Consider the following 22,154-nt stretch of genomic DNA (forward strand, 5'->3'; position numbering starts at 1 on the left):
TCGGGTTCCTGGAGGGGTGGGGGACAGGACCACACACACCTCCTCCCATGACGCTTAAAAGATCGGAGATCTGAGATCCCCCCAGGGAAAAGAAAGCCACGGCTGCCCCCTCCCCTTAGAGCCTAGCACCCCCCGGACCTCGCGTCGCAGCCCTCGGAGGTCACCTCACGCCCGCCGCCAAGCCCACGGGTCCAAAGTTCACTGCAGCGAAAGGAGGGGGCGATCGGGAGGCAGGGATGGGGTAATGAATGAAGCGAAGCAGCCCCAGCCGCCGTCGCAACTCACCTCGGCGCTGACCAGACGCAGGTAGCAGCAGAGAGACAGGAAGAGCGCCCAGCAGCGATTCATGCCGACTCCGGGCCCGGCCCCGCGGGGCCCCGGACGCGTGGACCGAGCGCGCCGCCCCCGCGGCCAGGGTGGGGGGCGGGGGCTGGGGAGGGAGGTGGGCTCTGCTCGGGTCTGCGGCAATCAGGCGCTCAGGCCGCTGCAGCCGCCGCCACGGCTCACCCGCATGGCCCCCGGGCGCCGCCGCCCCCAGCCCGGGCTCCGTCGTTGGGGGGTTGGGGAGGGCCTGGGCGCGGGACCAGGGTCCGAGGCCGCTACCTGGGCGGATCCCGAGCCCGAGCGAGCATCCACGGCCGGGGGGCTGCGTCGCGAACCAGCCGAGGCGTCTAGCCGTGTGGGGGCGCCCAGGGGACTCCAACCTCCAAGAGGAAAAAGAACACGGCAGTCGATGGTTCGTCTTCACTCGCCGGCTAAAGGCGTTTTCCGCTGCCCGCCGGCTTAGCTTTTTTGCAACATTTTCTGGAAAGGTCCCTGAAGTCGGAAAGTGCAAAGCTGGGCACCTCAAAGCCAAAGTCTCCCCAAAAAAACTTTTTCCAAAGTTGGTTCTGCAGCGGCGGCTCGAGTACCCGGGCAGGGAGAGGTGCAAACTCCCGCCCGGGCCGGGTGGGGGGGGCCGGAGCGTGTGCGCCCTGGCGCGGGGCCCGGGCGGCGGGCACGGCTGCTCCGCGCGCGCGGCGTGTCCGCTGCGCCCTGGGCCGCGCCCGGCAGACAGGTGGACACGGCGCGAGTCTGTCGGTCCGTCTGCACGCCCTCTCGCCGCTCTGGACGTCCTCTGCGGGCTGCGAGCTGCGGCTGCTCCGGCTTTCTCTTTGCAACGAGGCTGGAGGGTGGGTTGTCTTTTTTTTTTTTTTCCCCCTTTTTGCGCGTGTGTGTCTGTGTGTGCGCGCAAAATATCTCTATCTGGGGAATGAAAGATGGGCGCTGGCGGCTAGAGGGGAGCCCTCGGGGAGGCAGCGGGGGAGGCTGCGGGCGCACGGGGAGGCAGGAGGAGAAGTTGCCACCCTTTCAGCTGTTCCGGCCTTTATAAAGGAGACGGGAGAGTGCGAGAGGTGGGTGGAGACAGCTTTTCCTCTTCTGGCCGAGAGTCAGTAACGGGAGGGTGGGGAGAGCTCCAGGAGGGCCTGAGGCGAGGAGGGGGAACTTAGGGGTCTCCGAAAGCCCCGCCGCCCCTCTGCCCAGGAATCCGGTCCCTGGCAAGGGAGAACTAGGGACCATCAAACGCTGGGCCCCTCAGCAGTGTCTGTGGCCTGGTTTCTAGCCCACGTGGTTGGGGGCCAGGGTGTCTCCCAAGCCGCTGGCTTGCAGGATTCCAAGGCGGCACCTCCAAGACCGGAGGTTTGCGGCCCTAGCCCAGGCGTGGTGCTGAAGCACTCAGGCTCTGCAATCCTGCCTGGCGCTGAGTAGCTGGGTCACCTTGGGCAAGTCACTTCCTCTCTGTGCTCCTCCATCTCGCCTCAAAGTGGGGTGGGTGGACTGTGAGGACTTAATGCCTGGAGAGGGCAAAAAGCACCCAGCCCCAAACCAGCCACAAGGTGATCACACAAACCCTGCAGCCCGAACCATGCAGCCAAAAGCCTGATACGCTCATCTCCTCCTAGCCGGTTGCCTGGCACACAACAGGCGCTGCCGGCATTGGCTGAATTTGAATTTGTTGAACTGCAAAGTCACACAAACCCCACAACCCTGCAGCATCCTTGTAGGGCCGCCATCATGCTCCTCCAATCACCCTGATGTTTACTACCTCCCTCAGCCCCCAGGTTGGAGGCTGGGTCCCCCCACCCCCACCCCACGCCAGCATTCATACGGTTAACGCCTTCCGCCCCCCCAGCTCCTGGAGCTGCTATGTCCCTGCCTTCAGCAGTCACACGGTCACAGTCACAGAGTCACACGCTCACACGCGGAGCCCAGCACCCACCATGAGGCCCGCAGGCCCACCGCATCACCCGGCTCCTGGCTTGAGGACACCTTTATCTGATCTCCTTGTGCTGTCTTTGTCGTCTGCCCTTTGTACCCAAACATCCCTATGGGGTGGCAGCCTGCTCCTCACATGTGCACACACCCTTCTGAGAGACACACCGACCATCTCTTCCTAGATTGTCTTCTTGGGCCTGAGCAGGGGCGGTGAGGAGGGAGGACCTCCCGGGGGGGGGATGTCTCTACAGACCGCCACACACTCCCACCCTCTTCCCATTACCGCCAAGGCAGCTTGGCCACGGACGGGTCATCTTGGTTCAAATACTGGCGTGGCCACTTGCTGACCAAGTGTCTCTGGAAAGTCTAACTTCTCAGTCCCTCGATTTCCTTCCCTATCTCGAAACTGGAGAGAAATCTACAATTGGAGGGAGGGAAGGATTTCCAAGAAGCATGGGACATTTTTGGAGGGGGAGGGTGAAAACATTTGTCGTCTTGGCTGGGTGTGATGAATTCACAAGTATTCACATATATCCAGACCAATAAGTGCTTTATTGGAGCTGAAGACAGTTGTAGAAGAATTGTTATCTACTTCATAGAGTGGTCTGGAGGCACAGATAATCCATGTGGAAGCACAGAACAGGATGCCTGGTACATGGAATGCGTCATTCCTTCAACACAGTCCCCCGTGGCCAGGCACCGTCCAGGCACTGGGGAGACGGCTTGGTGCTGATACTGCTCTGGAAGAGCCCCATGTGGAAGGACAGACAGAGGCACGAACAGATAAATTAGGAGACAGGGTGACAAGGGGGATGGGGTGGGGAAGATGGGAAGATAATCCCCAAACCCAAGATTTGAAGTCTGCAGACTTAGAGATAAAACCCTGCTCCACTGGACAGCTAGGTGACCTTGACCTTGACCTTCTGTATCCTTCTTTATAATTGACAATAGCTACCGTTATGACTGAGGTGTCCTTATGGCTGGTAGTGTTCTTATTACTCTGCATATGATCTTCAGTGCTCCAGTGAGATATGTTTGCTTCTGTCTTGTAAATGGAGTCAGTGAAGCAAGGTCACATAACCACAGAGTTCAAGGTCACATAGCTGTGGAGTCAGGACTTGAATTCAGGTCATCCGGCTGCTGCGCTCACACGTTTGCTTAAACCACCACGCTGTGCCGTGTCCCGGCAGGTGATGGCGATGACCGCAACGGCACTTCTTACACAGGGCTTTGATGAGCTTTAAACACACAAACACCAAACAAAACACACCAAATCAAACACACAAACCCCTGAAAAAGCACCTTGCCAACTGAGAGTGCTGTACCAATATGAGTTTTGACTTAAATACAGAGTGCTGTAGGAGCACAAAGGGAGCGCACACAGCTCAGCCTCAGAAGGGGGATGTGATGGGAGAAGGCTACTGGGAGCAGCATCGTTGGGCACCCACTGCATGCAGGCCCTGTGTGAAACACTCGGGAATGGAATCGGGAAGGAGAGCCAGCCCTGGCACTCTGGGACCGCCAGCCTCTTGAGTTAGGGAGGCATAAATCATTCCAACCTAAGATGCCTTTGCACACTGGTTAGAAGTGGCAAGACGGGGACCACAGCAGAGGCAGCAGGGACCACATGGCACATGGACCTGAATGCCATGCTGAGCAGAGCCCTTTCCTGCAGCAAGCACCATATCAATATGGGCGTGGCAGGGAGGGGGACGAACACCTCCTACTTTTTCTCTTGATAGGCTGGGCTTAACCAACACCTCCTCCAGGAAGCCCTCAGGCTTGGTGCTTACTCTGGGTTCCCACAGCATGTCCCCCATAGTATTGAAAGTGGATGTGTTAGTCACTTAGTTATGTCTGACTCTTTGCGACCCCATGGACTGTAGCCCACCAGTCTCCTCTGTCCATGGGATTCTCCGGGCAAGAGTACTGGAGCGGGTAGCCATTTCCTTCTCCAGGGATCTTCCCGTCCCAGGGATTGAACCCAGGTTTCCTGTGTTGCAGGCAGACTCTTGACCATCTGAGCCACCAGGGAACCCCCCCTGCCCCATGGCATTGTCGTTGCCCTTTTATGGGTCTGGCACTAGACTACACCCATTTCAGCTCCTGCTGTACAGTAGTTGCTCAATAAATATCTGTTGAAGAAACAAATAAATGAGTCAACATCTTACCTGTTTCTTCCTGGCCTGTTGCTTCCATCTGAAGGGTGGAAAAAGTTGGGGAGGGAGCTTGGAACATGAGCCTCTAAACTGAGGTGCACAAGATATCTGAGGGGCACCCCCTTGAAGAACCCAGCCCATCTTTGGCACTGGGACCGCTGAGGAACCAGGCTTTCCAGGAGGGCTGGGAGTGAATTATGATAGGTGGAGGCCACACTCCCGTAACTCTCATTCCCCCTCACCCCAAATAGGTCTGACCCAAGTGGAAAACTGAGCAGCCGAAGCCCTCAAATAGGTGCTGGAGGGGGCCTGCCCAAAGCTAGGGGCTTTGGGGACTGTGTTTAGAGCAAGCTAAACCCTCGTCCATTGAAAGCATCTCATACCATGGGAGTGGGGACCAGGGGCTGGGGGAGGAGTTGGATTCAAGCCCACCCTCAGGTGCCCTCAAGTCCAGAAGGATGGGAACGGTGTGTCCTGGGTATTCCTGCTCTGCAAAGGGAGCCCTGGAAGTACCTCTGCCAGGCAAGTTAGCTTTTCCCAGCTTGATGGAAGAGGAACTGGAGCGTCAAGCTGGGGACGGTCCAAGACCAGCCCACAAATGGCCTGAGACCCCAGCCCGAGCTGAGTGATGGCCAAGTGTGTCCTCTGCCCCTGCACCCTGTAGCTGCCATCGGCTCCCCCAGACCCCCTCACTGGCCAGTCCCCTGCCTCCCTGATGGCAAGGCCTTTGCCGTTGCCTTGCCCCCATGATCACCTGGAGAGGGAAGTGTTACATTGTGCGTGCTCATTTCACAGACGAGGAAACTGAGACTTAGCAAGGGCAGCGGACAAGGCTTCCCAGCAAAAACTGCCTGGGTTCAAAGCCCCACTTTACCACGTATTAGCTCGTCACCTTCAACGAGTCATCCCACTTCTCCGAGCCTTGGTTTCCTCATCTGTAAAACGTGAATGATGATCGTAATTGCCTCACAGAGTCAAATGAGTTAAGACATCTTGAGTGTTGAGAGCAGGAGCAGGCGGTCCGGCAGTGTCATCAGTTGTCCCTGTGTGCGTTATTAGCACTCTAAGCTGCACACGTGTGTGCACACACACACCCACCGGTGAACTCCAGAGGCAGGGCTAGCAGCCCACAGCTGGGGAGGCCACAGCATGTGTCCTGTTAGACACCTCCCACCCTGGTTGAGGCTCAGGCCATTGAGGCCGTGAGGGAGGCAGGAGAGACCCCAAGAAGGCAGACAGACAGATACCCGACCCCCTGCCCCTGCCCCCGCAGGCCTAGGGAAGCCTGGAGCAGCCACCACACTGCCTTCGCAGCCTTGGACCTCGTGTCCTGTAGACAAAGGCAAGGGAAGCGTCGTGTTTGTTTTCCCAGGGCCAAGGCAATGCATTTTTAGCTCCTCCAGTCTCCAGACAAGGAAGAGGATGTTTGGACGGGCAGCTCTGATGTACCTGTCCTGGAAGCTGGCTGGAAATGGAGTAAAGCCCCCCAGGGTGAGGGAACCCGGGCCAGACAGACTGGGAGACAAGTCCCGTCTGGCACCTGGTCTGCTCTCACTGCACCTTTTGCTGCTCACCTGCTGGTCCTGGAGCACCCTGCTCACTGAGACAGCCTCACTTCCGCAGCATTCGCCCTGAGCCAGAGCTTTACCTAAACTGACAGCATTGAGAGAAGTACAGCAAAGGTCACCCTTTCAGCAGCAAACGAACACGACGGGCAGAGTCCTTACCCACTTCCCAGAGGGCTGGTGCTCGTATCATAGTTTTCATACCTGGAGAAGGGGGCACCGAAGGTCAGAGAGAGATACTAGCTTACCTGGTGTCACCCAGCAAGGAAGTCACCGTGCCAGAATTTGAATGCCCACACTTTTGCCGTCACCCTGATACATGATGCCTCCCTGTGTGGCCTGGATCACAGCTGCCCAGATTTTCATGTCACTTTACACATAGAAAAGCAAACAAATTACACAAGCCAGATGAAGAAGGCTGGGCAGGGCGGGGGGCAGTGGGCCCCCAGGCCTCGCCCACCACCCCAGGGTGGGAAGCCGCCTTCTCGATCTGGGTTAGCCAGCCCTTTCCAAACCAGGGTGTCCTGGCTGCTGCGTGCCGAAGATTTGACTAGGAATTCTGGAAAGGATGGGATAGGCAGGTAGCAGACAGCCCCCTGGGTGGGGTACACCTACAACAGCAGACAAACCCTCACCAGCTTTCCAGGGGAGTATATTTGTCACTGCAGGAAACATAATGGACCTGTCAATGGGTAGCCAGCTGCAGTGTAAAAGCCAGAGATTTTTCATCAACATTCATGAGAACAAATGTCTACGTGGCACTCACTTCCTTGGCAGCTTGCTCCAGTCCCTTCAGGTGTATTGACTTAGTTAAGCCCCAAGAGAGGAGCCATGATCACCTCATTTTACAGATGGGAACACCAAGATTTGGTGCAGTTCCACCAGGGCAGGGATGAGGAAGGGCAGGACTGGGATTTGAACCTGGGCAGCCGGGGCCAGAATCACTCTCTGGATGTCTACACCCATCTGCCAGGCCAGGCAAAGAGGAAGACATGTAAGTGCCCAGCCCACCTGGGCCCCACCCTCAGTCACCCTCAGATTTTGGCCCAGCTCCACAGCTCTCTAGGGAGGGCCCTCTGGTGGGCATTGGTCTGGACCCCTGGCTAAAGAAACGTCACGCTGTCATGAATGATGCTGCCACGTACTGGGCAGTGGACCCTAGAGGCTTCGAGAAAGGAAATGCGCATGGGAGGTATACGTGGTCCAGTCCTGGTCGTCCTGTCTCTCTGCCTCAGCTCACCCACCCACACCCCATCTCCCCCTACTGCCATTAGGAAGTGCCCCTTTGGGAGAAGGTCTGATGTGGCTTCAATACTCAAGATTGATGGACAAGGACCCTGCTAGGTAAGCCCTGCAGGTCTGCCTTTGAGACCCTGCAGTGGGTGCCAGTTACTAGCTGTGTGTCCTTGGGCAGGGCATTGGCCTCTCTGAGCCTCACTTTCCTCATCTGGACACTGAGATAGCCACACTTGCCTTGCAGGGCTGCTCTGAGGATTGGACAGCAGAAACGATACGAAAGAGCCTGGCACCACATACTTGCTCAGTTTGCATCGAGGTCTAGCTCTGCACCATTACCTCCCGCAGTGTGGCCCACCTCACAAACCAGCGGCCATATCCTCGGGAGCTTGTCAGGAATGCACAGTGCCAGGCCAACCCTAGACTTGCTGAGTGAGAATCTGCATTTTGGAAAGACCCTGGTGAGCCGTGTGCACAGTCTGAGGATCCCTGCTCTAAAGCATGGGTCCAGAAGGCTCCAACATTGTGATTTCATGGCTCAATCCCTGAACCACCTGACAATCCAGGGAGAGCAAAGTGTATTATCCCCATTCTACAGACAGGAAAACTGAGTCCTGGAGAGATCACGTGACTTCCCTAATTCACATGATCAGGAGGCAGCCAAGTCAGATGTCATCCAGTGCATTGGGCTTCAGGGCTGGACCTGCTGGGGTGGCCGTCCTGGGCCAATCTGGCGCTGGGCATGGAGGAGAGCAGTGCAAGATCTCAGCGTGTTCACCTGTGGAGTGGGATCCCGACACAACCTGACGGTGGGGAGTGTGTGCCGACGTGGCCTGTGTGGTGCCTGGGAGTTGTCCTCATAGAGAATCGGGAGTTGCACTGTCAGCTCACTCTCTGGAGCCCCCTGCCCTTGAGGGGCTTACAGGCTGAGGCAGGCAGGCGAAAGACAGAAAGACCGAGACAACTGTGCAAACACCCTCGGGTGGTGCTTATATAAGTCAACAAGCAAACAGAGGGCAGCCCGGCGGGAGTGACTAATCGTCTTAATAGTAACCACCACGCAGCGGGCATAAGGCTGCCTGTCACCGGGCACATCCCTGCTGTAGCCACGGGGTTGTCATTGATGGACCCAGTGGGAACGTGAGACCCAGGGAAGCTGGGCCACCTTGCTCCTCTTACCCTCCCCCTCCCCCTCCCCCCTTCCTCCCCACCCCCTCCTCCTTCTCCCCCTGTCCCCACTCCTCCCCCCTCCCCCTCCCCTCCTCCCCCTCCTCTTTGGGGTGCTCCTTCATTTTCCTTGGATATGAACCATGCTGAGGAACCCAGAGTTCACAACCAACCTCCACCACATCCCAGCCGTGTGGCCCTCAGGTGGTCCCTGCCCTCTGGGCCATAGATGAGGGTGATTCTGGAACATACCTTATTTGGTCAGGGGGGTTAATCTAGTGACTGGATGTAGGTGCTTAGCACCGAGAGCATGCCGAGTAAACGGGGGCTGTGGTTATCAGTCCCCTGACTTGGAAAACTTGGTCCCAGAAATTTGCCCCAGAGGGAAGCACCACGGAGAAGACCATACCCTCCTTACAGATGAGAAAACTGAGGCTCAGAGAGGGAAATTGACTTCCCTTAGCTCGCCCTGCCCCTTGGAGTTGGAGCGAAGCCAGATCTGAACTGAAATCACAGGACTTCCAGGGCAGTCCTCAAGGGGAGGGAACAGCAAAGGTCAGAAAGGCAGACCCTTCCCCAAGTCCCATTCACCCAGAGGAAGACCTTTTCTCCCGTGGGATTTGGAGGGGATTGCGGGGATGGGCATCTGACTCGGGTGTGAGAGGGGACCAGAGGGACACGGGTCTTGTGCATATCAGCATCTGTGTGCTATGTCCATGAAGGCACATGGGCCCGGGGGTCAGAGAGGACAAAAATGCCTGGGGCAGCAGGGATGGCCCACACAGGGGAGACGCGGCGCCATTCCTAGCGCCCCTGGGGCCCTGTGTGCAGGTGCCCGGCCGGGGTCTCCCCTCCCAGAAGACCACCACAGGGTGGAGGGTGCATCTCGGCCTCCACCCTTCATCTCTCCGTCCATCCCCCACCTCTCCCAGCTCCTTCCTGTTTTGATGGAAGGAAAAAATTTCAGCTTTTTCCTTCTTTATTTTTCCAGACGGGTGACTCGCTCGGGAAAGGAATTCCCCCCTCCCCAAACCATCATAATACCTATAAATCGATGCCATAGATCCAGGCCCATCCTGTTGTGCTGGGACAGGCACCGCTATTTTTGGGCGCTCTGTGGGGGTGGTACCCTAAGGGAGGGGATATGGTTGGGGGAGGGGGACCTCAGCTGCCTTTTCCCAGTCCACGTCCCCCTCCCAGATTCCTCCCCACCCCCACTCGTCCTCCCAGCCTGGGTTCTGGGAGGAGGGAAGGAAGCCTGCTTAGCCAGGGTATAAATAACTCAGGTGGTTACTCAGCTCCTGAGAACATGATAACATGAGTCATGATGTGAAATCAAGAGAAGCAGTGAACAGCCTTGGGCCGCCACTCCGGGCAGGGCATTGGGCTGCCCGCAGAGAGCTGGTGCCTGGAGACCCGCAGTGGGCAGAGCTCAGGAGGATGGGGGAAGCTGCTCTCCCCTGCATGGTCTCAGACAAGCCTCCTCCTAGCTCAGACCCTCAGCTCACCCATTTGGAACGTGGGGCAGGGTGGGCTGGGTGGACTTCATTCCCGGGGTCCTCCCTGAGCTGGGAAGAGGACGGAGGCCAGGGGCCATTCTGAGCATTGAAGCCTGGGGTCCTCTCCCTTCTCCTGTCCCAGTCAGCTGGAAGAGCAGGTCTGCTGGAACTTCTGGTCCCCCTTCCCCCATCTCCAAGGCAGGTGGCCCAAGGAGTTTCCTGGGCCTCCAGGGGATGTGCAGGGTGGGCGATGGGGGCTTAGACAGGAGCCCAAGGCTCCTGGGCACTTGGCCTACTGAACCTTCCCCCACCAGGGTGGCTCTGAACCAAGGACAGTCCCCGTCCTCCTCCTCTGGCTGCCTGACCTCGGGGTGGACATGAGGCGTGGGTGCAGAAACAGGACACCCTCAAGGATCCCGGCTTAGCCAGTGTGACCAGTCCGGGGCAGCCTGGCCAGGCTGCTGGCTCAGTCCCGGGTTCTGGCAGATGAGGGTCAGAAGGCAGCCCTAGCCGTGGCCACCCCCCGCCCCAACACACACCTGCTCACCCAAGGAAGTCCTCAGCTTCAGGCTCCTCTCCAGAGCAGGGCAGGCCTGGACCCCATGTTGCCATGGCAACAGGTTCTGGAGCCTGCGCGCAGGCGGAGCCCTGTGGCTGCCTGGCCCGCTGGGGAGAGGGCCACGCTGGAGCGAAGGCACACAGTACTTGTCCTGGTGGGAGGGTGCGGGCTGGGGCACAGCTGATTGCTGTGGATCCAGGATGGGAGTCAGGACCTGAGCCGTCTGCGTGGTGGTCAGCAACTCATGCCTTAGATCTGAGCCCCACCCCTGACTAGAAAATGGCAGAGCTGTGGGGAGGACCGATGGTGTCTTGGCTGTGAAGAGCATCACACAGCTGCACGGCTATGATCAGGGCCACCCAGAGCCTCCTCTTCTCATCTGTGAGGCCCCCTCCTTCTTACCTTTGGCCTTAATCCCAAGGGTAGCACCCCTAGCACCCCCACCACCGCCACCCCTCACCCCAGCTCTGCCCTGCTGACTCTTGGCCTGGCTTCTCCTCCAGCAGGCCGGGGGCCACCCCACCACCGCCCCCCACCCCTGCAGGCCCAGACAGCTTGGCATGGCTCAGACCCAGCCATTCAGTGGACCGCCTGCCCTCTGGCCCGTCACAAACAATGGGGACTCCAGGAATATTGTCCTGCCTGGGCTGAATCAAACGCTCTAAATTTAGCCCATCTGATGCGTCCTCTGCTTCCTGCCCCTGCTGCCCTCCTTTCAAGGCGATGAGGTCACCCCGGAACCGCTTGCCCCAGCAGCTAGACCGAGGGGGTTTCCAGGTCCAGCGCTGTGCTCTTGCTGTTCGGGAATGAGATGCCTTGAGACCAGGGATCATAAGTCCTTCCTTCCTCCTTCTCTTCCTCCACCCTCCTTCTCTTCCTCCCTCCCTCCTTCCCCCTCAGGCTGCTTTGCCTAGGGCTGAGTCCCCAGGAATTTACCACCAGCCTGAGCTGGGGAAGTCCACCATGGAGGGAGAGAGCAGTGAGCACCCAGGGAAGAAGCTCCCATTGACAACCCAGAGGCCTGGACATATTGGAAGAAACACAGAGTTTCATCATCATCCATTCAAAAAAGATGTATTGATGGGGCTTCCCTGGTGGTCCAGTGGTTAAGACTCTGAGATTGCAATGCAGGGGGCACGTGTTCAATCCCTGGTCTGGGAACCAAGATCCACCATGCTGTGGGGCATGGCCAAAAAAAAAAGGTATGTTGAATGTGTGCTCTGTGCTGGGCCCAGTGTGGAAGAGGAGGTAACCCTGCCCTCCTGGAGTAAACAGATCAGAGGAAGAACAAGAATCAACGGAGTAAACAATAAATGACGAAGATCCTTTCTGTCATGACACATGTTATGACGGAAAAGAAATCAAAGAGATGGGCTCATGAAACGTGACCGGAGGGCCCTGGTTCAGAGAAATGGGCCAGGGAAGGCCTCTCGAGAGGTGACATTTGAACTGAGTCTTGGATGATCAGAATGAACTATTTGAAGATCTGGGTGGGGCCAAGCCCCCCAGGCCAGAGGAGAGGCAAGGGTGGCAGATGGCCTGGAGGGAAGAAACTGGTCAGGTTGTCAGGCTGGGGCTGTCAGGAGGCCAGGAGACCATCCCAGGAGGGGTAGGGTGGGGAGGCGTGGGATCAGGAGGCGGCAGGGGCTATGTGAGGAAGAAGCGGGGTGACATTCCCGTGCGAGAGGCGGTCCCCTCCCCCCGGGTGATGAGCGAGGGAGTCACGTGCCTGACTCGAAGATTTAAGAGAATTATGGTTGCTGTGTAGAGGGGGAGGGCAGAGAGACCAGAGAGGATGTTGGAGCTGTAGCATCTCGGCATAATAAAAACCATTTGCTAGAGGACATCTTCGAGATTCACCTGCTTCAGTCTTCGTGGGTCTCTGAGGCCCAGAGAGGGTATCTGCCTTGCCCAAGGTCACACAGCATGTTGGTGCTCTGCCTGGAAAACCTTTTATAGGAGTTAGTAAGAGGGACTTTGACACCTAAAGAGAGCATCTTGTCTGAGATGCTGCCCTCAACCTGGCTCTCCCAGTCTGTAGGCTGAGCCGTGGGCCGTACCCAGGATCCAGTTGGGGTAGAGGTGAGCCAACTGGAGATGTACGGTCCCTGGGGGATGGCCAGGCCCCTCCCACCACAACCCTCTCCCCTCCCAGAAGCCCCCGCTCTCCTGCTCTGCCAAGAATCTGGGGTTGGCAGGGAGTTGTGGGGGGGCCTCTGGAATGTCACTTTCCGGTGCCAGCAACAGCGTGCCAACCTCGGTGGGGGCCACGGGGGCGGATGGGGGATCACCGGATCTTGTCTGGAATGGGGAGCTGTCTGCCGGGAGCCAGGGGAGGGCTGGGCCCTGCCTGCCGCTTCCCAGGTAGGGGACATCTCACATTGGAGCTGCCCTCCAACCCCTAGCTTCTGTGAACTGCTGACCCTCTGACTCTCTACTCACCATCCCTCCAGGAGCAAGGAAGCTGGTTCCCTAGGAACGGCGCCCGCATCCCACTCTTCCCTCCAAGCCCACATCCCCTAGCTTTACCCTGAATCCCAGCTGGGGGTGAGGGGAGACCATGCTCTGTGAGATTCCTATTAGACCAGGATCGAGGAACAGCACTTTGGACAGAAACTGATCTGGGTTCAAATCTTATCTTGACAGCGGTAGACTTTCTGGGCCTTGGTTTCCTCATCTGCAAAATAGACATGATTCCCCCTGCACAAGGACTTCGTGTGAGAATGTAATAAGGAACCCACCACCCAACTCCTGGACTTCCCTTGTGGCTCAGCTGGTAAAGAATCTGCCTGCAAAGCGGGAGACCTGGGTTCCATCCCTGGGTGGGGAAGATTCCCTGGAGAAGGGAAAGGCTACGCACTTCAGTATTCTGGCCTGGAGAATTCCATGGACTGTACAGTCCATGGGGTTGCAAAGAGTCAGACGCGACTGAGTGACTTTTATTTCACCCCACTTCCAGTGCCTGGCACCCTCCAGCGCTCCTTGTCTGTTGGATCCCCCCCCAGCTCCCCGCTCCTGATCAGCTGCCCTATCCCCGCATTCCCTGGCCACTGTGGGGAACTAGGAAGCTTCTCTGCTGTGACGGGACCAGAGACCAGGAGAGGTGGAGCTCGGGAGCGGCAAGGGGCAGTGCGGTCCCTGGTTAGGGTCCTGGCTCAGGAGTCAGACAGAACTCAGTTGAGCCCTGGCTCCTCCACTGACCAGCTGTGTGGCCTTTTCCAAGTTACTAAACTCTCTGAGCCTCGATTGCCTTACTTATCCAATGGTAATAAACCATAGCGGTGCCTTCCCCCACCAGGTTACCGAGCTATGGCTGTCACTGTTACCAGCGGGTAGGGGAAAGAGAGTCTTGGGGAATCTGGTATACCCCAGTGGGCTCAGGTTGTTGGAAGCCTCTGGTGAAGGTCAGAGACAGACTTGAGTGACTGGAGTGAGGAGAGGGCAGCCAGCACCCAGACACCCGCACACGCTCCTGTGCCTCTTGTGGCAAGAGAAGCCAAGGGGCTGGAGATTCTCTGGGGACCCCCCACATGCCCAGCTTTGCTTTGCTGGTGGTGGAGCTGGGTGAGGCTCCTTTTCCAGCCAGATGCCCTTCAGGCCTGGGCCAGGGCTGCCCCCTCCTTCCCTCTGCCAGCAGGGCCCAGGCCAAGAGGCCTTTATTTTTATACCCGCAAACAATGCCTGGCCGGGCACGGCCTCCTGCAGAGGACAGAGAGCAAGGATGGGCTAGAAGCCACACTTCCTGGGCCAGCACTCCTCACCCCCAGACAGGTGCCAAGAGGACACGGCCCTCGCACAGACAGGGGCACAGGGACTGCTCGGGTTCCTCTCGCCCCTGGCCTTGACCCTGCTCTCCCTCGGGGGTCCGGATTCCAGAGTCCTTCACAGTCCCTGTTCCCCACCCAGGCTGGGATGAGCCACCCCCACCAGACAGGCCTAGATGAGGCACAGCTGCTATTCTTGGGTTCCCTGTGGAACCCAGGACATCTGGCTCCTCACGGGGGACTGGCTCCGATCCCTGTCCCACCCCAGAGCCCTCTCTGCGTCCTCGGAAAGGCTCCCCTGCCCGCCCCATGCCTTTGATCCATCACTGACCCCTCACCCCTCGCTCTGCTCCTAGCTCTCCAGAAAATTCCCGAGTTTGTTCAGCAGGAGGACATGAACTGGGAGTGACTGGCAGCAACACTCCTGGAGGGCAGGGCAAGGCCAACAGATCAGAAGTCAGGGACGCGAGGTCTGGTCACACCATCAACCCCCAGGTGACCTTGAGAGAGACCCAAAACCACGTTTCTCCCTTGGTTTCCTCTTCTGCAAAACGGGGATAATTAACCGACCCTCCTCCCATCTCAGGCGGGGAGACGATTGTGAGCTCTGAGGTGCTGCAGATGCATGGGTCGCAGGGCCTCTGGATGGGCAGGAGAGACTGAAAACAGTTGTTCCCAGGGCCCACTGGTCTGGGTGAAAAGCCACAGACGCCAAGCCAGACAGCCTGGCTGCAGATCCCTGCTCTCCGTGATCAGGCTCAGACTTTAGGTGGGGCAACTACCCGCTTAGTCCCCATCTAAAATGGAATCAAGACAGTACATGTCTTAAAGAGTTCTTGGGAAGATTGAGATAAAAATTGAGAGAGGACGTGCTTGATTCACATCAGCTCTAACCACATGTGTGGCAGAGCTGAGAGGGACACGTGTGTATCTTCCTGCTGGCATCTCCTCCTACTGGGACCCCACTCCCACAGTCTAGCCCCGCCCCTGGCCACTGGGGAGCAGCCTCAAAGGGCGACGTCTGGGAGAGGGTGCTGGAGAGGGACACAGGTCACTGCCGTCCTCAACGCGGGCTGTCTGTCCTACCCCTGAGGCTGCTTTGACAGTCGCCATAGCAGTTCTGCCTGGTGTAGCCCCCGTAGTTGCTGTGTCTGCCTTCTGCCTGCACTCGTGAGTGTGCGCGCGCTCAGCCGTGTCCGACTCTTTGCTACATTTTGGACTGTAGCCCCCCAGGCTCCTCTGTCCATGGGACTTTTCAGGCAAGAATACTGGAGTGGGTTGCCATCTCCTCCTCCAGGGGATCTTCCCCACCCAAGGACTGAACTCACACCTCCTGCACTGCAAGCGGATTCCTGACCCGTTGAGCCACCAGGGAAGACCGAGATTTGGTCTGTTTTGTCTGCTGCCTCAGTGCCTAGAGCAGTGCCAGACACACAGTAGGTGCTCAACAAGCACGTGGATGGATGGTTTTGTTGTCAGCTCTACTGAGATGTCATGCACACACAGTGGAAGTCGCCAGTTGTCAAACTCAAATGTATACAGTGGTGTAAGCACCACCTCCATCAGGACCGAGATTAATTCCTCATCCTAAAGGTTCCTTCAGCCCCTCCTTAGTGACGTTCACCCCTGGCCCCAGGCAAGCACTGGCTTGCCTTCTAGTATGATAATGTTGAACTTTCCAGGATGCCGCATAAGGTGTGTGATGTGATCACGCCTGCCTTGGAGGAGCTGACACCGGCTGTTGCGTGGGTCCTGGTAAGGAGGGCTGAGGAGGGTGGAGGGGCCCGGCAGGATGGAGGTGAAGGGTGGAAGAAAGGTGGAGGGCTTGAGAGGAACCCTCAGGGCCAGGTGAGCATTCGGCTATAGCAGCAGAGTCAAGGCTTCCTGCTGGAGCAGCTGACCAGAGGGCGAGGGGACCGTCATGAAGCAGGAGTTCAGGGGGTGTTGCTGGCTTGCCTGGAGAGAGAAAGACGCTCAGAGGCACCTGAGTCCGTGGGTGTGCACGTAAGCACACCTGTGCACACACAAGGAGGAGGGCAGCCCAAGCAGAAGGCACTGAGTTAACAGCCGCGGAGAGGCACAGTCACTCCAAGCCTTGCTGATTGCATCTTTTCCGCGGAGAGGTTCTTCTCTCCAGGCTGCACAGAGTGGAGCCAACATGTTTGGTGAGAAGGAGGGAGGGTAGGTCTTGGTTCCTGGGCCCAGCCCTGTGAGAGGCGTGGTGCGTGTGGAAGGAATCCCAACCTTAGGATGTAGCTGGTATCCAATGCTCCCTCTAACATATGAGGATGCGGAGGCGTGAAGAGGCTGAGCGATTTGGTCTTGTACAGTGAGAGCATGCAAATACAGTTTCTTCAATTTGTGACATGCTCTCCTTACAGCCAACCTCGACCTTCCCCCCATGGAGAGACACATCCTTCTGTGTTCCCCCTCCTCCAATCTAGAGAGCCTTGGAATTTGCAGACGCAAAGCTCTGTGGTTTCTGAGCGAGGTCAGAAAATGTGATGTAGCTTCCACTTGGTTCTCCTAGGACACTCACCTCTGGAGCACTGAGCCACCACCATGCTGGGAGGAAGCCCAACCAGCCCACATAGACCAAGTAGAAGAGCCCAGAGAGAACAGGAGGAGGAGAGAGATGCCCAGCCAGCCGACTGCAGCCACTGGTTGCAGCTGCATGAGGGACCCCAAGCCAGACCATCTAGCCAAGCCCATTCCAAATTCATGACCCATAGAAACTATGAAAAACAGTAAGATGATTCTTGTTGTTTTAAGCCGCGTAAAGTGTGGGGTTGGTTGGTTATGTGGCTAATTAAAACACAGCCCTCATGTTGATGGATGGCAGAAATGGAACCAATTTTGTAAAGCAATTATCCTTCAATTAAAAAAAAATAAACACAACCCATTGTAAATCTTGTGGGACTCATGATTCAAAATACTCTAAAATCCAGCTGCTTCTCACTGCTCCACCCACACCACCCTAATCTGGGCCCCCCATCACCTCTTGCATGGACCACTCAGCAGCCTCCTGACTGGTCTCCCTGCTTCTGCCCTGGACCCTGCAGTCTGTGGTCTGCACAGCAGCCAGAGTGAACCCATGGAGCCAAGACACCTGCTCAGAGCCCTCCCGTGGCTCCCATCTCCCTCAAGTCTTGACAGCAACCCACAGGCTCTACATGACCTGCCTCCACGACCTCTCTGACCTCAACCCTCCCAACTTTCCCCTCCTTTACTCCACTTCAGCTGTTTCTCCAAACTCATCAAGTTCAGCCCTTCCCCAGAGCCACTGCCCGTGTGATTCCTTCTGCCTAGGATTGCTTTTCCTCCTGAGGTCTGCCTAGCTCACTCCCTTACCCCTTCGGCTCTTACCCCCAATGCCACCTACTCAATGAGGCCCCCCTGACCACCATGTGCCCCCAAAACTCCCCATCCTCTCCCTGCTTCACTTTTCTCCATTGAATTTCTACCTCCTAATGATGTGAAGTGAAGTCGCTCAGTCGTGTCCAACTCCTTGCAACCCCATGGACTGTAGCCTACCAGGCTCCTCCGTCCCTGGGATTCTCCAGGCAGGAATACTGGAGTGGGTTGCCATTTCCTTCTCCAAGAGATCTTCCCAACCCAGGGATCAAACCTGGGTCTCCCATATTGCAGGCAGATGCTTTACCATCTGAGCCACCAGGGAAGTGATAACTTACGTCTCCATTTTTCACGTGTGCCTTCATTGTCACAGGAGCTCCCCGCCAAGAGCAACTTTGTTTTGTTGTTGTTGTTTTCTTCTATTTTTTTTTTTTTTTTAATTTTTGGCTGCACTGGGTCTTCATTGCTGGGCTCCGGCTTTCTCTAGTTGCGGCGAGTGGAGACTACCCTTCCTTGCAGTGTGCAAGCTTCTCATTACGGTGGCTTCTCTCTTGTGATGCATGGGTTCTAGGGCATTCCAGCTCAGTAGTTGTGGCGCATGGGCTTAGTTGATCCATAGCTTGTGAAATCTTCCCAGACCAGGGACTGAGCCTGTATCCGCTGCACTGGTAGTCAGATTCTTAGCCACTGGACCACCAGGGAAGCCTAAGATCAACTTTTTTTTCACTGCTTTGTCCTCACTGCCTAGTTCAGGGCCTGGCATGGAGAGTTTTGATGTCTATTGAATGAACGAAAAAATGGATGAGTGAATGAATGACTCCAGAATCCTTCCACTCAACCAAAACCCCTGATAGTTCAGAAGATAAAAGAAGAGGCATTGAGCTGCCCTTCTGCCCATCCGGGGTACATCCTCATGGTCCAAATGAGGAGGCTGAGGCCTGAGAAGGTAAATCATTTGTTGAAGGCTAGCCAGTCATTTATGTGGTCAACAAATGTAAAAGCTTTAAAGCATCAAAACCTTCTGGAGTCTTCAAATCCAAACTTCCTGAGTTCAAATCCCAGGGCTTCCCCTTGCAAGCCTAGGGGCGAGTTACTTCATCTCCATGCCTCAGTGTCCTTGCGTGTAACATAGGAATAATCTTCCACCCCAGAGGCAGCACATTTGCCCTGTGACAAATGAGCTTTAAGCCCCAGCACCCCTCAGCTGCATGGCCCCATCCAAGGCAACATTCCTATTTCCTGTTCTTTTTTAAAAAACTTTTTAAATTTTATATTGGAGTAGAGTTGATTATGGAGAAGGCGATAGCACCCCACTCCAGTACTCTTGCCTGGAAAATCCCATCGACGGAGGAGCCTGGTGGGCTGCAGTCCATAAGGTCGCAGAGTCGGACACGACTGAGCGACTTCACTTTCACTTCTCACTTTCATGCATTGGAGAAGGAAATGGCAACCCACTCCAGTGTCCTTGCCTGGAGAATCCCAGGGACAGGGGAGCCTGGTGGGCTGCCGTCTATGGGGTCGCACAGAGTTGGACACGACTGAAGCGACTTAGCAGCAGCAGCAGCAAAGTTGATTAACTATGTTGTGTTAGTTTCAGCTGAACAGCAAAGTAATTCAGTTGTACCTGTATATGTATCTATTCTTCTTCAAAGTCTTTTCCCATTTAGCTTGTTAAATAATATTGAGCAGAGCTCCCTCTACTAAGCAGTAGGTCCTTGTTGGTTATCCACTTTAGTTTTTTTAATAAATTAACTTATTTTTATTAGCATATAATTGCTTTACAATGTTCTGTTAGTTTCTGCTGTACGGTGGAGTGAATCAGCTCTATGTATACATACAACCCCTCCCTCTTGGACCTCCCTCCCACCCCTACATCCATTTTAAATACAGCAGTGCGAACATGGCAATCCCAAACTCCCTAACTCTCCCTCCCCCGACCCACCCTTCCCCGGCTGGTAACCACAAATTCGTTCCCTAAGTCTGTGAGTCTGTTTTGCAAAGAAGTTCATTTGTACCTTTTTTTTTTTTTTTTTTAAGATTCTGCATGTAAGGGATATCATCTATTTCATGTTCTTAATCACATTTTCCTTACAGATCTCAAGAATGATTCAGCTTCAGGCCCCACCAATCCAGGATTGGCCCACTGCCCATGGCATGTTCAGAATTAAATGAGTAACTGCCCACGGGATGGTGCCCGGCATATAGTGAATGCCCAGTGCTATGTTGTCGAGGGCCCACTGTGTGCCAGGCACTGTGCTTGGAGCTGGGAATTCAGGGATGAACATAACAGACCAAGATCCTGTCCTTACAGAGCTTACGTCCTGAGAGGAAGAACAATAAATTAGTAAGCACAAGCTGATTAAATGGCAGGGAGGCCTGGCGTGCTGCGATTCATAGGGTCGCAGAGTCGGACACGGCTGAGCGACTGAACTGACTGAGCTGAACTGAAAGTGGTGCTGCAATGGGGAAGGAGGTTGGGAGGGGGCAGGGCAGCGCAGAGGGGTCAAGCAGGTGATATTTAAGAGGCGAATGAATGAGAGAACAGAGTCATTTCAGGCAGAAAGGACAGCGGGTGCAAAGGCCCTGAGGTAGGAAGGAGTGGGATGCGTTGGAGAAACAGCAACAAGGCCAGTGGGAAGTGAGGAAGCAGCAGCAGGAGATGCCGTCAGAGGAGCCCCGGTGCTGGGTCCACTTCCCTCTCCCCTTCCTGCCTCTGACGGAGGAGCGCTTGCAGAACTGCCCACCAGCCCCCCAGGCCCGAGCTAGGGTGCTGCTCCGCCACCACCCCTCCTGCCTTGTGACCTCAGCTGCAGCCCAGCCCCCGCCCAGCCGCCACTTCCCCTTCTAGTTATGACCCGGGAAGGCAGGAACCGCATCCTTTACGAAACTGCATCTTCCCTCCTCACTCCCTCTTGGACTTCCAGAGAGGATGGCGGAGGTCGGAGCGGCTGACCGACTGACTGCCTTCTCACCCCTCCCCCACCCACTGACCGCCCCCTCCCAGTAGGGTCGGACCCTGGTAGCCTGCTCTCCTTCCCTTTCAGCAACCCTCCCAGACAACTTGGGGGTTCCCCAAAAGCATCAGCCATTCCTTGGGCCCAGAACACCCTTTCTTCCCTCCTCACATCTCAGCTGTTACCGCCTCCTGGAGGTCCCTGGGTTATGAGCAGAAGAGAGGTCTTGCTCATCTCTATACCTTAGGGCCAGGCATAGGCCTGGCATCAAGAAGGATCTCAGTGGACAGACGGATAAATGAATGAACAAACAGGGAAGTTATCCGGGTCCACTTGGCACATTAGCCACTGGCCTGTTTGCTGAGCATCGTGCTGGCCACGGAAGTCAAAGATGACTATGACAGACAGATCCCCTCGAGTTCAAGTGTAAAGACCCCATGCCCCAAAGCCAGACGTCTGGAGCCGGTCTGGGCTTTGCACACATGTACTGTGTGACCTTGGGAAGCCACTGACCTGTGCTGAGCTTCGCATTTGCCAAAGCCGCAGCTGGAAGAGGCTAAGTGGTCTCGAAACATTATGATCACGAGTGTGAACTCAAGCCAGGTGGCCTGGGTCAAATCCTGGCCCTGTGCCCATGCCAGCTGTGATCACGGGGGAGTTTCTTAACCCCTCTGATTCTCCAGTCCCCCATCTATAGATGCTGAAGAGCTTCAGGGCCTATCTCACGGAACGGGTCTGAAGATTCACAGTGGTGGCTCCTATGGGAAGCACTGGACACGCATTAACCATCAGGTTAATTAGACAGTAATCAGGGCCGATGTCCTTGATCTGTGCCTGAGGGCTAACAGGTCTGTTGCACATCTCTTGTGTGTCAGAGCAGGAGGCTTGGGAGTATCCAGGACTAAGGCTCTGGGGTTCCTTGTGGTATCAAGGACGGGGTGACTGTCACCGCTGGCTGAGAACTGGTGCACACCACTTGTATATTTCGGCTGTGCGTACACAGGTGTTCTTTCTTGTACACCCACCGCCAGCCCTAAAGCAGCCTCTGCCCTTCCTCCCCTTGCTGGACCCTCTGAGGGGTCAAATGTGACAGTGGGCACTGAGGGAAACTGAGGGTAATCCCACCCCATGGACTGAGCTTCAAGACACTCTCTGAGATATATCCCCCCAAACCACCCACCCACCTACCCCCACACTCTCCCGGGGAATGGTGGGCCAGAAATGAGGTCACAGGCCACACACGGGAGGTTCTGGGGATCCCAGCCACTAAGGGGCTGCCTCTCAGAGTCCTGCATCCCTGCCCCTAAGGGCTGGTGAGAGGGCCTCGGATGAACAGAGTTTAGGGGTCTTAGTGACTGCTGTGTCCAGAGCCTGTGGCAGGGGGAAGCTGAGGCCAGGAAGGCTGAGTGACTCGCCCAAGGTCGCACAGCAGTGGAGGAAGAACTGGGACAAGAACCCAGGACTCTAAGTCCCTGGCCCTGTTCCTCCTCCACACAGTGATGCATTTCTGGAAATTACCCCGGGTCGACTTTCCAAAATGAGTCAGGAACATCTGTACCTTGGGGGGCCAAAAATACTCCCAAGGACTCCAAACAAAGATGCTGACATCTTCCCAAGGTGACTGGAAGCAGAACTGGCCTT

General features: G+C 56.3%; 1 protein-coding gene and 1 long non-coding RNA gene across 4 annotated transcripts in view; one reads left to right on the forward strand and one right to left on the reverse strand.

Moving 5' to 3' along the window:
- PDGFB (platelet derived growth factor subunit B) overlaps nt 1-2,051 on the reverse strand; it is a 21,710-nt gene extending 19,659 nt beyond the window's left edge. Inside the window, exon 1 of one of the 3 annotated variants that reach the window (XM_019961828.2) lies at nt 286-2,051. In XM_019961828.2, the coding sequence (XP_019817387.2) occupies nt 286-348 (63 nt within the window). In that variant the 5' untranslated portion in view covers nt 349-2,051. The remainder of the gene's footprint in view (nt 1-285) is intronic. The other 2 variants (XM_019961827.2, XM_019961829.2) reach the window with 2 other exon arrangements.
- The window catches only part of LOC109559824 (uncharacterized), an 18,487-nt gene extending 1,373 nt beyond the window's left edge, over nt 1-17,114 (forward strand). Inside the window, exons 2-3 of the long non-coding RNA XR_011566848.1 lie at nt 15,888-15,960; nt 16,736-17,114. This is a non-coding gene — a long non-coding RNA (uncharacterized lncRNA). The remainder of the gene's footprint in view (nt 1-15,887; nt 15,961-16,735) is intronic.
- The last annotated feature ends 5,040 nt before the right edge of the window (nt 17,115-22,154 follow it).

This window comes from Bos indicus, chromosome 5 (assembly GCF_029378745.1).
Source record: "Bos indicus isolate NIAB-ARS_2022 breed Sahiwal x Tharparkar chromosome 5, NIAB-ARS_B.indTharparkar_mat_pri_1.0, whole genome shotgun sequence".
NCBI lineage: Eukaryota > Metazoa > Chordata > Mammalia > Artiodactyla > Bovidae > Bos > Bos indicus.